This window comes from Poecile atricapillus, chromosome 3 (assembly GCF_030490865.1).
Source record: "Poecile atricapillus isolate bPoeAtr1 chromosome 3, bPoeAtr1.hap1, whole genome shotgun sequence".
Lineage (NCBI taxonomy): Eukaryota > Metazoa > Chordata > Aves > Passeriformes > Paridae > Poecile > Poecile atricapillus.
In genome coordinates, this window is record NC_081251.1 from 111,356,408 (window position 1) to 111,372,431 (window position 16,024).

At 45.3% G+C, this 16,024-nt stretch overlaps 1 protein-coding gene across 1 annotated transcript in view; it reads left to right on the forward strand.

The window, feature by feature from the left end:
• Positions 1-285: 285 nt before the first annotated feature.
• The window catches only part of JAG1 (jagged canonical Notch ligand 1), a 35,727-nt gene continuing 19,988 nt past the window's right edge, over positions 286-16,024 (forward strand). The window contains exons 1-3 of the mRNA XM_058833875.1: positions 286-1,362; positions 2,250-2,555; positions 13,273-13,324. Of these exons, the coding sequence (XP_058689858.1) occupies positions 1,291-1,362; positions 2,250-2,555; positions 13,273-13,324 (430 nt within the window). The 5' untranslated portion in view covers positions 286-1,290. The remainder of the gene's footprint in view (positions 1,363-2,249; positions 2,556-13,272; positions 13,325-16,024) is intronic.

Sequence of the window (16,024 nt, forward strand, 5' to 3'; positions counted from 1 at the left end):
ATTGATCAGCTGAGGGATCTTTCCTTCCACTTGAAGCGCGGGAGGCCCTCGGCGGCGCGACCTCGTGTTGAGGCGGGCACAGCGAGTCGCACGGTGGCGACTGCCACCTCGGCTGCCCTCAGGACAGCCGCTGGCCGGGGCTACCTGCGACTCCCGGGCCGGCCGCGCCTCCCGTCCCCTCAGAGCGCGCCGAGCGCTCCCGGCAGCGCCCCCACTCCGTCCCGCCTCAGCTATCGAGCGGCGGGAAGGGCGGGCGGCCGCCGCCGGCCAGCGGCAGGGAAAAGGTTTCACACCGTAAAGAGTGTCTCTCAAAAGGCTTCCTTCTTCTTTCCACCAGCGCCGAGAAGGAACGGCCTGCGGCTCCCGGGCGGGCAGGACCCGCGCGTCCCCTCAGCGAGCGGCGGGGCGGGAAAAGCCCTCAGCCGGGAGCGCCGCTGAGGGAGCGCCGGGGCCGCCTCAGCGCGGCTCCTCCTGCTCCAGGTAGCGCTGGAAGCACCTGCGGAGGCACGGAGAGAGCCACGGACCCTCGGGGCGACCGGAGCGCGCCGCCTCCCTCAGGCGGAGGAGCCGCCAACCCGCAGCTCTCTCCATCCTCGCCGCCGCCGCCGCCTCCCGTCGGTACCTGCCTTTCCCTGCCCGTGCCATTCCCCTCCTCTGCTCCCTCCTCCTGCTGTCCCCCTCATGCATATGGATGGGCGCATGCGCCTGCCGCCCTGGGCTAGATGAAGCGGAGCGGCGGCGGCGCTCCCAGACGGGCGGGCGGCTGCGGGGCGGTGCGTGTGCTGCATGTGCGTGTGTGTGTGAGTGAGTGTGTGTGTGTGCGTGCGTGTGTCTCGGGGGGGCGAGGGGCTCCGCCGCAAGAAATAAAAGGACTGGGATAATAATCGCCATAATAAAACAAAAACAAAACAAACAAAAAAAAGAAAAAGAAAAAGGAGAGAGAGAAAAGAAAAGGGAAAGAAAAGAGGGGAGGCGAGAGAATAAGGCGGATAAAAGGAGGCCGGGCTGCTTTGCATTGAAGAGCGGGGCGCTATTGAAAGCGCTTGAAAAGCGGCGTTGTCCGGCGCGGGTGCGCCGCGGTATATTAGAGCGGGGCGGCGGCGGCAACAGCGGCAACAGCAACAGCAGCAGCAGCGGCGGCGGCGCCTCCTCCTCCTCGCCCTCCTCCTCCTTCTTCTCCTCCTCCTCCTCCCTCCTGGCCCTCCCCGTCCCGTCCCGACCCGGAGCGAGCGGCGGCGGCGGCGGCCCTGCAGGCGGGCGGGCGGGCAGCGCGGCGGCGGCGGCGGCGGCATGCGTGCGCCCCGGCGGGCAGCCGCGGCGGCGTGCTCCATCCTCACCCTGCTCCTGGCGCTGCGGGCCGAGGTACGTACCTGGGCACGGCGCGGGGAACGCGGCCGCTCCGGCCGCCCGGAGCGCGCTGCGGGCGTTTTGGCGCTCTCCTGTAGTCCTTGCGGGAGATGGGTTTGGGGGATCCCGGACGGGGCGCTCCTGCACGGCTCCTCCGGCCGGAGCGTAGCTGCTGCCTCTAACTTCTCTGTGGAGATGGCAAACGCGGGAGTGCTCCTTGCAGCAAGGCTTAATTCCCGGCAGCAAGAAATGCGATGACTGCAAACCGGTTTTATTTTCACCCTGAAATCACTTTTTTTCCCCCTTTTCCTTTTTCTATTTTTATTTTTTTTTTTTTTTTTTAAAGATAAACTTAATAGCAGCACTGCTGGGGTGATTAATGAGCGGGGTCTGAGTCTCAGCTGGGCAGCTCCAGCCTTCCCCGCTCAGCTGCACCCCGGAGACGGCAGAGGGGTGGTTGGGTGCCTTTCTAGGCAGCGCATTAAGAGCTGCATCGTTTTTTTGGGTTTGCTCCTCGCGTTATGCACTCTTGGTTTGGTTTAGTTTAGTTTTATTTCCTAACCATTTGGAAGCCTTTCTCACGCTGTTTTTTCGGAGCTGGCACTTAAAGTTCTTTTTTGGCATTAATGGCATTGTTTAGTTGGGCTGATTTATGAGCCCTTCTCATGGAAGTCTGATAGATAAAAGCTTGAAGTGGTTGGCTTTGTTTTATTTTTAATATTATGTGTGTGCATCTTGCAAGCACACTTAAAATGACTTTTTTCCTGTCTTCAGAGTTGTTGTAGATTGTGTTTGGGGAAAAAAAGTTAGGTAACTGTCTGTCTCATGTTTCTTTTTTTTTTTTTTAATTTTTGTTTGTTTGTTTTGGTTTTTTTCCTTCGGTTCTTTCTTGGGATTAACAGGTGACTTTAGCGTCGGGACAGTTTGAGTTGGAGATCTTATCCATGCAAAATGTGAATGGTGAACTGCAAAATGGAAATTGCTGCGATGGCACCCGAAACCCAGGAGATAAAAAATGCACCAGAGACGAGTGTGACACCTATTTTAAAGTTTGCCTGAAGGAGTATCAATCGCGGGTCACTGCTGGCGGTCCTTGCAGCTTCGGATCCAAATCCACTCCTGTCATCGGAGGAAATACCTTCAATTTAAAGTACAGCCGGAATAATGAAAAGAACCGGATCGTTATCCCTTTCAGCTTCGCCTGGCCGGTGAGTTGCTTGGGCTGCTCTGGCTCCGGTTGTGTTGGATGGTGTTTGAGATGTCCTTAGCGAGTTGAACTCTAACTTCTTGTGCCAGGGGAAGAGGGATCAGGATTTGGGAGGGAGCAGGCATCTTGGCAAGAGCGTCGGGAATCCGCAGCACAGAAATGAGTAAAATGTAGTGGTGTTTTTGTTTTTGTTCCCTGGGGCTCACAATGCACAGCCTGTTAAATTTGAAAGTCAGATGTGCAGTGAGGGGGATCTAAATGGGTCAGGGAAGCAAACCCAGTATCTCTGCACTTTACAGCATGAATAAGTCTCTTGAGACTTAGAAGGTCAGAAGTTCATTTTTTTTCTTTTTTTTTTCTTAACCAGTGAAATTTTGGGCTTCAGCCAGAAGAGCAGTGGGTTAGGGGCTGCAGAGGGATCCCGTGTGAAAAGTGTGTGTCATAGCTGGCCTCCTTCCCCAGACCGTGTTTGGGAAGGCTTCCTGCTTCTCCCAAGGGGAAATCTCACTGCACTGCTCGGTGTGGATGGGAGCTGCTGTTGCTGCTCTTGGTGAGGTAGTTGCCAGCTTCTCTGGGAAACTGGCTGTGTTTGGAGGTGCTTGTGGACTCCAGAAGCTAAAGACTGAGAAAAGCCTGGCTTTAGCTTTTGGTGCACTTCACTCACTCCTCCCCACAGCGCACCTTTTCCTGGCTACCTGCCTCTGCGGTCCAGAGATTCTGGCTTCCCTTTAGTTGTGCGCAAAACTCGGTGGCTCAGGGGCGTGGGGCTTTTTGCCAGACACTTTTACACTTGCGTTGTCCACTCTAGTAAATACTGGTCAGCCCTGCAGAGCAGAGAGATGGAGGATGGGTGACCCCTTCCTTCATCATCGATCCTGCTTTGTTGTTGGCTGTGGAAAAAATACTCAGACATACATCACTGCTGCTTGTTTCTTCTGGGGTGCTCGGGAGGGTTGAAGCTTTGATGGTCAGCTCTGCAGAGGAGCCCTCAGCTCCCTGCACAGAGAGTGAGGACCATCTTTCCAAACAGGACAGAGCCACAGAGGCAGGCTCCAGGGCCACAGGATCTGTGGACATGGAAGAGTGCCATGGCCTCAGATGGCAGGAGGTGCATGGTTTTTGTGCCTGTCAGTTCTGTGTGCAGGCGAGCAAAAGCTGGAGGTGACTGATCTGGGATGCTCATGTCTGGCTTTTGAGGTGCCTCTCTGAGATGCTGTTGTACAAATGCTGAAAGCTCCCAAATTTCTGCTCCTAAAACTTGTATTTTGAGATCACCTAGGAAACAAAACTGTTTCCCCCCCCTCACACACACACACCCCTTCTCCAAAGGTGCTGAGCAGACAATTTCCTACCAACTGCCTTGGGGTATGTTGATGCTCAGCAGTTTTGTAAATCCAGTCATCCTAACCTAGATGCCTAAGGTCATTTTTGGGAGGGGAGGAGGGCCCTGAATGTGCATGCAGGGGAGGGGTGAATCTCATTTCCTATCCTCTGCCGCTATCGCTGCTGGGGGGGTGGAAGCATGCCTAGACCCTCCAAAGCTTGGCCCTTCATAGTCAGATAAGGACTGGTTGCTGGGAGGGCCTGGACTTCTTCTGGGGGGGAGGAAAACCCGCCCCAAAAGCATTCCTTCTCCAGTTGTGGTGTAGACACCCACTTTGTAGTCCTGCCGCCAAGTGCTGCAGGCTGCCATGTGTCCTGTGCTGCCTCCTACCTGCCTCCTCTGTCAGTCGGGACTTGTGGAATATCGAGGGCTGAAGAGGCACAAGGGAGAAATTAACTCTCCGTTTTTAAGGAGATAGTATTACTAAGTACAATAGCAGAGTTAACAAAAGTATTCTCTGTTGGAAGTACAAGTCTGTCCTTTATTTCTTTCTCTTTTCTTTCTCTTTTTTTTTTTTTTTCCCTAACATGAAATGAGATAAAACTGTTATCAAATATGCCATCAAAGGGATAAAGGGCTTTGTAAAAATCTGAGGTATTTGAAGCTCTGCCAGTGGCTGCAGTGCTTGTGTTGCAGATTTTGACTTTTGTCAGAGAAGTCAGGTACATCAAGGATTTTTTTTTTAAACTAGCTCCCAGTAATCGGAGTGCCTTGAATCTGTGCATATGCATATAAAAATGGTGTGAAAACTAAACATGTTCCTTCTAACAGCCTCTCTTCATAGGGTTGGGAAGGGAAATCTGTGTGTAGAGGGTGGGTTTGGGGGGGTGGAGACCCTGGGAGAAGTCTCTTAAGCTTGCCTGCATCTTAGTAAAAGAAATGCTTCTATTGTCCTGCTGAATCTCATTCAGCACTGGAATCCTGGAGCTGCAGCAGCAAAACTCCAGTGCAGCCTTTGAAATGGGTAAAATTCAACAACTTGAGACATTTGGTTCACAAGCCTGGAATTTTGGAATAATTTCTTGCATTTTCCCAGGCAGAAATGTACTCTTTGAGACTCTGATGATAGTCTGTGTGAAATTATCAAGTCTGCTTCCCAGCTTTAGCTTCCACAGGACACAGCTTTTATGCTAGCCATTGTGACTTCCAAATGGCATTTGAACAAAAGAATATCTAATGTGGCAAAGCTCTTATTTGTACTAAAATTGTGTACACAAATCATTTCAGGCATTTTCAAAGCACTACGGATAAAGTAGTAAACTTAATTTAGCCAGCTCTAATCTGATGCTGAAATTTCAGAACTTAAAAAACTCTTTAGGTGCCTGAATACTGTTGACTTCAGTAAAGAGCTTGAGATTAGCATTGCATTTACTCATGTGGCTCATCATGAGAGGTGTCTTTGAATACATTCAGCTGAAAATTATAGTAGAGGTAATAAGAGATAGACTAAAATGTTAATCATGCTGCACTTGAAAATTCATGCCCTTCTCTGAATTGTGTTCTACTCTCTGAGGGAGGCTTTCCTTGGATGTTCCAGCTCTAGTCAGTAACATTCAGAAGTCTTGTTGCCTTGACTACTTAAAAAAAAAAGGAAAAAAAGAAAAAGCCTCTTCCCATGTCAAGCTGCCCCCTTATGCCATTTTTGAAAAATAGTTGTATTGCATTAGAGGCCTTTATTCATCATGCAGGAGAGGAAGGAGAGAGAATGGGGTGCTTTAAAAGTATTGTTAGAGGGAGCTTGCAGTTGTAATGTAGATTTGAAGTGTCAGAGTCTTATTAATAACTTATGGGGTTTGCTCTTGTCAGTTTTGATACTACCCTGTGAGTAATGGGTGTGGAGACGGTGGGCCATAAATTAATTTAAGTGATGGGAGGTTTGAGTAAGTTGCTAGGAAACAGGGCAGCAGACCAGCATAAAGGAACTGGAGTGGATCAGAAAGCTGCCCCTGCAGTGGCTGGAAATTCTTCAATGCATTGAAACAATAGTGATGATGATTAAAAAAAATAAAATGCATTTAGGCTTGCTTCTTATATTAATTTTGAGACTTCATCTACTTTCTTGACAGGCAAGCTTGGCTTTATGAAGCCATATAAAAAAAGCATGGAACAAAAGCATTTCCATGTTCCACTTGTCAAAGTCTGTCTGAACAAGTTTTGTTCCAAGGCAGACACATGCTCTTCTCTCACATGAATCAAACCTCTGGCTTTTCTTAAAGAACCCCAAGTGTGATGTGTGCTGCACCTTGAGGGAGCTGAGCATCACTTAACTAAGCAAAACTTAACACTAAACTTTGCTTTTATGTAAAGAAAAATCTTTTGGGGGTTTGGCAAGACTGAGTAAGAAGGTCAAACTTGGCAATTCCTTTGGTATGCATAGCTCCAATTTTAAACAGCTTGTTTATCCCAAAATTATGCTACTTGTAATTATTTAATATTGGGGCCAATTGCACCAACACACCAGGAAACTACTGAGGTGGAAAAAAACCCTCCAGCATCTCAGTGAGTTTAGCATAAAATACAATTAAAAAGAGTTTTGAACATCTTATTTCAACCTTAAAATAAAAATAGTCAACCGAAAAACAAAAATAAAATAAACAGCCTAGCCTCTTTTTCATGACAAATCTTCATGGTCCGGATTCCTGAAGATGTAAAATATGTTTTCTGGGTAGGCATTGTTTCCTGTGGCTAGAGAGACATAGTAAAAGTGCTTTAGTGTTTTTTAAGCTTTGTGAACTTTTTCTCCCTCTCTTGACACAAGAGGCATCCAAAATACTAATCTGCAGCTGATATTAAAGTAACAACCTTTTGAATCTGAGAAAAAATATCACTACACTCATCTGTAACCCCAGTATGTCACAGTCATAAGACTAAAATTTGGCTTTTGGTTTTGTTTTTTCTCTCCCTCCAGTTAACTTCTTGAAAACTTGTAGAAGCAAATGCTAGATATTGTTCAAGCTTTTCTTGAACAATGCATGATAAGTCATCTTGGAGCATGGGCAGATCAGAAGAAATTTTTATAATAACAAAATGCATATTAATCAAATCCATACTCTGTCATTTATTGTTGAATTAATAATATAAGAATAAATCTTAGCACTCAAAGTGTAATGTTTTGCCTAGGATTACTATTCAAAACGGAGCTGGGAGTATTAAGTGACATCTGAAGCATAATTAGCATCACAAGGCTGTTTTTTTCCCAGGACTGCCGAGAAGTGATGCAGCCATTCAGAGGTTTTGGACTTCTTAATGTTTAAAGAGTTTTTTTTTATGTTCTAGCCAGTTCAGAGCTTCATCTTCATGGTAAATCCATTTGATTACATTAACATAATATGTCTAAAAATAAATCTCATCTTGCCTGCTCCTAGAATTTTTGTTCTTGTATAATAAAAGCCTGCTCCAGTTTAACTTCAATGGCAGCTGAATTGGGCCTGGCGCTGAAACTTATTCCTAAACTTTCTCAGGCTACACACATCCAGCACTGTCAACTTGTTTATGCAGCTGGAAGTCAGCATGGCTGAAAATGAATTGCATAAAATTGATGCTTTATGCTTAAAGTTGTAGTTCACTCAAGGAAGCATCGCTCCACTGGAGGCTGGAGTAGAAGTCAATTGGTTTTAAAGCTGCTGAACTTGGATCTGAGCTATTTATTTCAACTTCAGTCCTAATGGAGTTGTGATGCCCTGCACAGCAAAAGCTTTAAGCTACAGTTCTTAAAAGTACTTCTCTGTAGATAAGGAGAAGTAGCTCTGTAGATAAAACAAATGTCAGGATTGGCTTTGAAAGCTGAAACTAAGCTTGTTGTTGAATTTCTCTTGATGAACAGAAGTTTTATATGTTAATTGACTCAGTTCTAATAATTTAACTGGTAACACCTGTGATTTAACACAGGGAAAAGATGTCAAAACTAGAAGCCGTTGCATTTGTTTCTTGTTAGTCTGTGGAGCTCATGGTTCTGTGGTCACTATTCTGCAGTGTAAATTACACTCATTATTCTTGTAGTGCTCAGAAGAAACTGCAAAAAGTGTATAGAAGTGGTTAAAGTGGTTTGTAAATAGTCAAATATCCAGAGTCCTTTACCAGCTCAACCCAGTTCTTAGGCACTTAGGTAAATAAGTAGAAAGGCTTCTTGTTCAGGCTTGCTCCATGTGAACCTGACTGTTTTGCTTGGCTGGCTACTAGGTATTCTGTCTATTAACCTTGCCACCCTTTTGTAACTGGTGCATTTAATTATCAGTGGGATGCTTTAAACAGGTAGGGGGACTGATAAGGGCAGGTAATCTGCTTGTTAGGGAAGGTTGAAAGCAACCATTGACATTTTGGCCTATCTGCTGCTCTTTGACAAGTGGGGTTCCGTGAGAAAATAACCCCGTAACTAGATAAGGTGCTGATTAAAATGGTGCTGTTGTATGAAGCACCCTGGTAGCTGAGATTACTTAAAATCATTAATTTAAAAAGAGGGGAAAATAAAGACCTGCTATACCTTTTTTTACCTTTTTTTTTTTTTTTTAAAGAAGGGGAGGAGGGAAGACCCCAAGTCTCCCCTCTGTGCCCAGTACATTGTCCCATTAATGCATGCTAGTTTTATGATTGGAATACATTGTAGTCCGGCCACCCAGACAGAGGCATTGACTGCTAATATTAACCAAGAACAATAGTGTGGCCATACTGACTGCAGTGAGGATTACAGAACATAATGGGGCCTATCCAAAAATAATGCTAATACAGGACAAGCAACAGGAAGCAGCAGTAGACTCAGCATTGCTCGGCTCCCAGACAAACCATGGACTTACTTCACACAATGGCAACTTCAGCACATTATGTATTCACAGGATACTCATTATTCCAGCAGGCCTGCCAGATCAGAGATCAGCCTGGTTTACTGGATGCTTAAGCGTATGCATAGTTTGGATAGCGGTACTTTTGTGTCCTTCATCATTTGGCAGGAGGGTGGCTGTTGTAGTGCGGCGAAGGTCTTGACTTCAGCTACTGCCTTCCCTCTGCCAAGGCAGAACGGGGGGCAAGCCTCTCCTGGAAGCTGCTAATATGGTTAAATTTGTTTTCATGTCTCCTTTCTGTGGCAGTGCAGAGTTTACTGGCACTTAGAGCAACAAAGGAACCGCTCAGAATGAAGCCTAAAGGAGCAGCGTGCTGAGTTTTCGTGTGGGCATATTCTGATGAGGCTCTTGGCTGGGCTGCCTGCTCGGGGTTCAGCCGAGCTCTTGGCCATAGGCTTTGAGGCGTGAGATTGCCACGGCTTGGGCTGAGGGAGTAACAGCTTGGTAGGGTGTTGTCTTGTCCTTACGTAGGCTGTCCCAAAAGAAGAGCTTCCTGATGATGTTCCATTTCATAAAAGGTTAAGAGGGTTAGGTGGTTTTCCTCCTTTTCCAGAGCAAGTTCACATGTCCTCTGGGTGAGGAACCAGTTGTCTTTAACATCTTTGAAGGGTGTTCAGTTGCCAGAGTTGAGCGACCACGGCACAAATGTTGTGATGCCTCTGTATAGTGTCATTGTGCAGGGACAGAGTACCCAAATTATAGTCCTGGTGATGTTCAGAGGAAGTGGATTTGTGGCTAGCTTTAACCCTCCTCAGAGATACCCTCTTCCCTGGCCCTTGGGCATGCTGAAACATGCCTCAGTTTCCCTCTTCCATATCCCACAAGTGGACCCCTTGGCAGTGAGCTGTGGCCTGCTGTGCCAGTGTCCTCACCATCCTCCCTGGATGCAGACAGGGTGTGTGTGAGTACCGCTCTCAGGCTGGTCCTCACAGCTGTGCAGAGCGTGAGGAGAAGGTTGCTGGGCTTAACCTGCTCTCCTTGTTTGGCAGAGGAGGAGCAGGCGCAGCGCTCTGAATGCAAAACTTCCCACTGCATTTGTCTAGTCATGGTTTCACATGCTCAGCAAAGCTCTTGCATGCTTTAACCACAGGGACAGGAGAGAAAGGAGTTTGACGAGTTGCAAGCCCTTTGAAAACAGAGGCAGTGCTTCAGCTAAGGAGCCGGATGTTTTAATCTTGCTCTGGCCCACTGACTTGCTTTAGAAGCCAAAGTACAAAAGCACCTCTTTTGGGTGGATGTCTGAAGGGAGGGAAAAAGGTAATCAAGCAGAGAGCTTTAAACACCTGTTTACCTGCAGCTGCCAAGATTCATTTAAATAACCAGAAAGGAGGTTGCATTGCCCTTTGAGATCCTTAAAAGGGACAATTTCTGATGGCTTTCGGGTCTTCACAGTCTCTTAAGCTGTACTATCAATGGACCAAGACACACTGTCTTGTCATTGATGAGAACAGCTCTTGCACACCGACGCTTGCTTTGTTTTTTGGAGTGTGAGTTTGACCATTTCCATCCTCTCCTAGCTTAATTTACAGATTAAATTTGGTCATGCTGCCTTTCAGTCCTCTGGGCTGATCTGGAAAATTTAAGGACTTGCTGTTCCTCTCAAGCTGCCTTTCCTCTCAAGCCAGAATCCCTGCCTTCTGGTCAAGCTCAGGTTTACAGTGGCTAATTGGGTGTGACTCTGGAAAGTTCACTGCTGCCTTGTTGCCTAGGACATTGCTTTGATGGAATAAGGTGCATGATGTGGAATTTTCGTGTCTGGATATATATATTTATTCAAAGATGGGCAGAGGTCATCTATGGGCATGGGAAAACTTAAACCTCCACACTGTAAGCAGTCATTCCTGAGATATCTGAATCCTTGATCTATAGAGTGGGGATGATATGCACTTCTGAAAAATCTCAACACTGCAGCTTTTCACAGAACTGCTTTTTTTGGGAGGGCTGAGGGAATTAGCTAGAGGTATGTGATAGTTGGATTGTTGAAGGGGGTTTGCTACTGGTGTGAGGCTCTGGGTGTCTGTATGGCTTTTGTTTAAAAGTGTCCCATTTTGAACACTAAGTCTTGAGTTTTTTGGTCTTTTCCCCATGCTGGGAGGGACAGAGCCAAGCGATCAAATGCCATTCTTTATATCATCCCTTTTCAGGACAGGGACTCCTCACGTAAAATATTCAGACGAGCTGAGAGGGGACAATTAGAAACAAGGGAATTTGCAGGATAGGTCTGTCCCCCCTGCATTTTATTTCCCTTCAGTTCAGCTGAAGCATCTCCTGTCTCTTAAACAAACTCCTGTGTGGAAGTGGAAAGTGGTCACACAAGTATCTAGCAACAGTAGCACTCACAGCTAGGATTCAGCCTTTCCTTTCCTTAAGGGCTAGGTGTGTTGGTAAACAGTCCTGAGAACCAGCAGGGAACTGTTGCTATGAGTTTAGACAAAATATCTTCCAAAACAATTATGCAAGGCCGAAAGGAAAACATCCTTAACTTTATTGGAAGTAGTGCTAGTTGCCATAATTCATTCTCTATATCATAATATTTTTTGTCAAGCTTGCAGTAACATGTTGAGCTTGTGCTGCTTAATGTTGGTAATTAAACCACAGAGGAAGCACCCAAGATAGTGCAATCTGCATCTGTAATATGGCTCGGGAGTTCTATTCTGGTTTTGTTTGTTTGTTTTGGTTCTTTTTTTTTTTTTTTACCACTGACTTGTGCAAGGACTTCTTAAATCTGTTTTAAGCAGTGTTAGATGATCGAGTTGCATTCTGGTTTATTTGATTTTCAGAGTTTCTTTCAAGTTGTCAGACTTGGTCTAGAATAGAAACAAGAAACATATAACTTTTCATTAAATATTAACCAAAAATGGTTCAGGCCAATGGAACTTCTGCATAGAAGTTTGGGTGCATGTCTTGGCTTGCCCAGCTTTGCTTACTTTTGGAAGCATTTTCCCACAGTTATCAGTGAACGGAATGGAATCCTGGTCTGCTTTGAATATGAAACATATTTAGGCTATACAGCAGGCCAGTGTCCATCACAGACTGGGTTTTCATTCAGAGGCTCATGCTGTGTCCAGTCGTGAGAAAGCAGTTTGCTCCAACTTTTGTTCTTTTTTTTTTTTTTTTTTTCCCCTCCTTTTTTGTTTCCTCTCTCCTCTTCAGAATTCTGAGGTTTGCCTTAGCCCTGTGCACCTTGTAGCAGCTCACTCTCAGAAATGTATTCTGGTCTCTGTTACAGAGAGGGTGTGAAGTACTGCAGACCACAAATGAGCAGCCTGTGACTGAACATGGACACAACTAAGGAGAAATAAACCTTGCAATACACAGTTGCTATAGCAAAGCTTCAAAACTCTTCACAGAATTTTTAGTTGTGCTCTTATTGTTCTGCTCTCCAGAAAGATGTTACATTTATTGCCTAATCTGTAGTTGTTATTATTGTGTTTTTCACTTTGCAAGTCATATATTTTGCTTATTTTTCCTCAATTTTTTTTTTTTCTTTCTCGAGAGGAGGTGTTTTGTTTTCCTTTTTAATCATTGTGTAAATTTGGATATGGTTGGCTAAATGGCAACTTTGAAAGATACAGCTTGGATAATAATATCTCGGGGTAGAGCTGGAGGAGGAGATGTTTTAATGGGTCTTGTTCTCAAGTTAGGATTGAAGATAAAGGTGGCTTAGATGTAATAGCTGGCATCTTTCCAGCCCATGGAGTCACTTCAGTCAGTTTATGCTTATGATTATTATTGCTGGAGAGATACAGAGCTCATTGGCAGCTTCGAGCATCTGTAAAAGTGACAGGGGTGGATAGTGCAGCTTCCCTTTCCCTGCTCTTCCAAAGAGGCTGATCTTAGCCTTTGTTTTACAATGCTTCTCTCTCACCCCACCCCCTTCCCATATCCATCAGTTCTTCCCTCCGTTACCTGATACTTGTGGGAGCTGCGATGGCCCTCATGCAGACAAAGCTTTCAAAGGGGGTGCTGAAAAGCAAAGTCCCTGGAGATTGTGCTGTCAAGGCAGGGCACAGTAATCTTAGCAACACTTCTTGCTTTCAGGATGGCTGGGGGAAGGGACATCAAGACTATTTTTCTGTAACTAAAATTCTTTTGAAGCAGTTTTTGAGCATGGGGGTTTGGTTTTGGGTTTTTTGATGCTGCTGTGCTATCCCAGTGCTTTCTGTCTTCCATATGCAGTTGTCCCACATGCTTTATTTCGGCTGGAGCGCAGTGTCAAAGGCTGTGCTTCCTGGTTAAGTACATAAGATGCTTTAATGATGACAAAGATGAGCTATCCAAGGTGAAAGGTCTTCTAAGTCAGACTGAATAAGGTAGCTTATGGGGTTTCAAGAAGATCATGTTTGTCTCAAGCATAATCTTTTACCTATTTCTATTTTCAAGTATCTGCTTTGTGGCAGAGCCTAGCATTTTTCTTTTTCATTAAAATTGTTGTCAGGTTTGGTTTTTTTCCTTAGTCATGTGTGACTTTGAAACTAACTCTTATTTCTCTTTTGCAGAGATCCTACACATTGCTTGTTGAGGCATGGGATTACAATGATAACTCCACAAGTAAGTATTCCTTCCCCTGGCTTATTTAGTTCTGACACCTCTGTGTCCCAGGCATTGAAAGGCCTCTGGGAGCCTCACCAGCTTGCTGTGACTTAGAGCAAAAGGAGAGGGGAAAAGCTCTACCCAAAACAATTTGGAGGAGCTCTCCACGCTCTGCAGCAGCCTGTCTCGTTCACATTGCCTGCAGAGGGTGAGTAGCTCGCTCACCTAGGCACCAACAGAGTGATGCCTAAAAATAGATGCTGTTAATTCCTTCTTTCTCCTTTGGGGGAGTAAAAGCCAAGGGATTTCTTCAGGTTTCTTTGTTTGTTTTTTTGGTCTTGTTTCGTTCTTTTTAATTAGGTGTAATATTCAGAAACCCGTCTTGTTCACCTGAGACATCTGAATGTACTGCTTTAAAAAAGAAAAAACTTAAAATCTGCACAAGACTTGATATCAATATCCATCTACTGACTGTAGATGAGAAACAGGACTTACTAAAAGCTCTTCCTTGGGAGTTGGATGTCTGGGGGTTTATATGCAGGGGCTGAAAAAATATTTACCAGACACCACCTGGTAGAGCTGGCTGAAAATCAAGGGTGGGGATCTTTCTCCTGGAATGTCTCTGGTTGGTTTCAGAAACATTCTGCTAAGCTTTTCCCGTGGCTGGAGGAAGCTGTACAGGGTCTCTTGGCACATGAGCTGTTCTGCTTTTTGCCTACTGAAGGAGGCGGGCAAAATCAGCTCTGTTTCAGCCTAGGGTGTTCACAGTGTGTGTGGTAAAAGCCACAGGAGAGAGTGTGAATCTGAACTCATAAAGCTTTTGTTGACACAACAGGCCTTTTCCTTCAGCAAGGAAGCAGCAGCACTGTGGTCCATGTTACAGAAATCCTATAGCAGCTCCTTGTAGTCTGCTTTGGAATGCCAAGGTGGCAGCCATGCAGGAATGAAATGGGCTTCACGCCTTGTACAAGAAAGGCCTTGTAGAAGTGTGCACAGTACTGTGCTTTTATATTTTAATTGGTGAGAGTGCACAGCTTGGGAACTGCTCTTTGCAGATCTGCTTCTTATATTTTCTTTAAATATGCTTGGGATGTCCTATTAATTCTTCATTCCAGAAAAGCAGATGTCACTTGAGGTGAATTGTGTGGCCTGTCAGGGATAGCCACAACCAGCCTCATTAGGCATGGTTGCAGTACCTGTGATTTCAGACTCTGTCCCAGCACAGTCAGGGAGCAGTGGGTAGGAGGGGTCTTGGATAGAGAGTGCTACATGGAGGAGAAGAAAGTAGATGCTGGAGCAGCAGTGTTGTATTAAAAATTGAAGATGCCCAGATTCAAAATGAAAGTCCTGTTTATAGTAGGATCTGAGAGTTTTTTCAGACTGGGTCTCTGCCACTTTTACTATTATTAGAGCTCATCTTTTTTCATGAAACAACTGCATTTCCAAAACTACACAATGAACCCTTTCTTTGCTTTCATGTTTTGGAAGTACAATTGTCTTCAGACAAACTTGCCTCATTTCTCAGCAGTGCATTTGGCCAAGTGCAGACATGTTCTTGCGTATGTTCCTGATCTGCATTCCTGCTTCAGCTTTGCTGTCACTTATCCATCTGTAGGTCATTCAGTCGCTGCACTGCACAAAACTTTTCCTTTGTGTGCTGCATGGCTTGACTTAGTCAGCTTTCCCAGAGCTACAGAATAAGGCTTGAAGAACTAGTTAAGAAAACAATTAGAACTAAGCAATTGTCATCATATAATGTGAAGAGTGGGGTTTTTTGATGTCCAGGATTTTCTTCTGCCCTAATTGCCACTGAATCGTAAAGACCCCATGAGAGCTCTCAACAATAAAAGTAGGTTTAGTAGGTCTTGTGTGACTTTTCAATAGATCTGAAAGCATCCTCTGATCAATGCAGTTGTTAGAAGATCCTCGAGTGGATGCTTCCTTCCCCCCTCCACATTCCACTCCTCCTACGTTCACTTTACCACATACTCTCTCTTGTCTCACTTCCAAGAGTGGCTTGCAGTTAAATTATGGCCCTGTTGAAGTTGATGAGAATCGTGCTTTGTTGGAGCCAAGATTCAACTCAAATGGTTTTCTTACTCTGGTTCTTGTCTGGTTGCCATCTTGCTACTGTTGCTTCATACATAAAGCTAATGGGCTGACATTGCATCTCAAACTATGTCAAAGAGCTATTGTAAATTACTGGTATCAGTTGCATGTGAATTCCAGGCAGGCATAAGAGACTTCAGCACAATGTAAACCAAGCCGTAGCTGGAAGTTGTCTGAAACAAAGACTTTCAAAAATAACTGTGCTGTCCTTGGCCACCCAAACTGCTCAGAGAAGTCTGGGCTTTTTCTGTTGTTGTTTTTGCTTCCTGGTGCTGCATAGTTATAATTTCCAGACATTGGAGCACTGAAAGGTGAAGGTGGGCATTCAAAATAGCTCATTTCCTTGTGTCTAAAACCTTTGATACAGTTGCCCCCTGTATAAAAAGAGAGATTTATAGCTTTGAAGTGTAGCCACAAGAAGTGAATAAAACCAACAGAGTCTCTGACAGTGAAGTGCAGAGTGGAAGCCTGAGATGTACAGAAAGCCGCTCTCTTCCACTTCATCAATTTCTAATGGGTTAATACTTCCTCTAACCTTTCTATCAAAGCATGGGGTTCTGAGTCAGATGAAGGCAGTGGAGTTCAGAAGATCTCTTTGTCTCAAGCCTG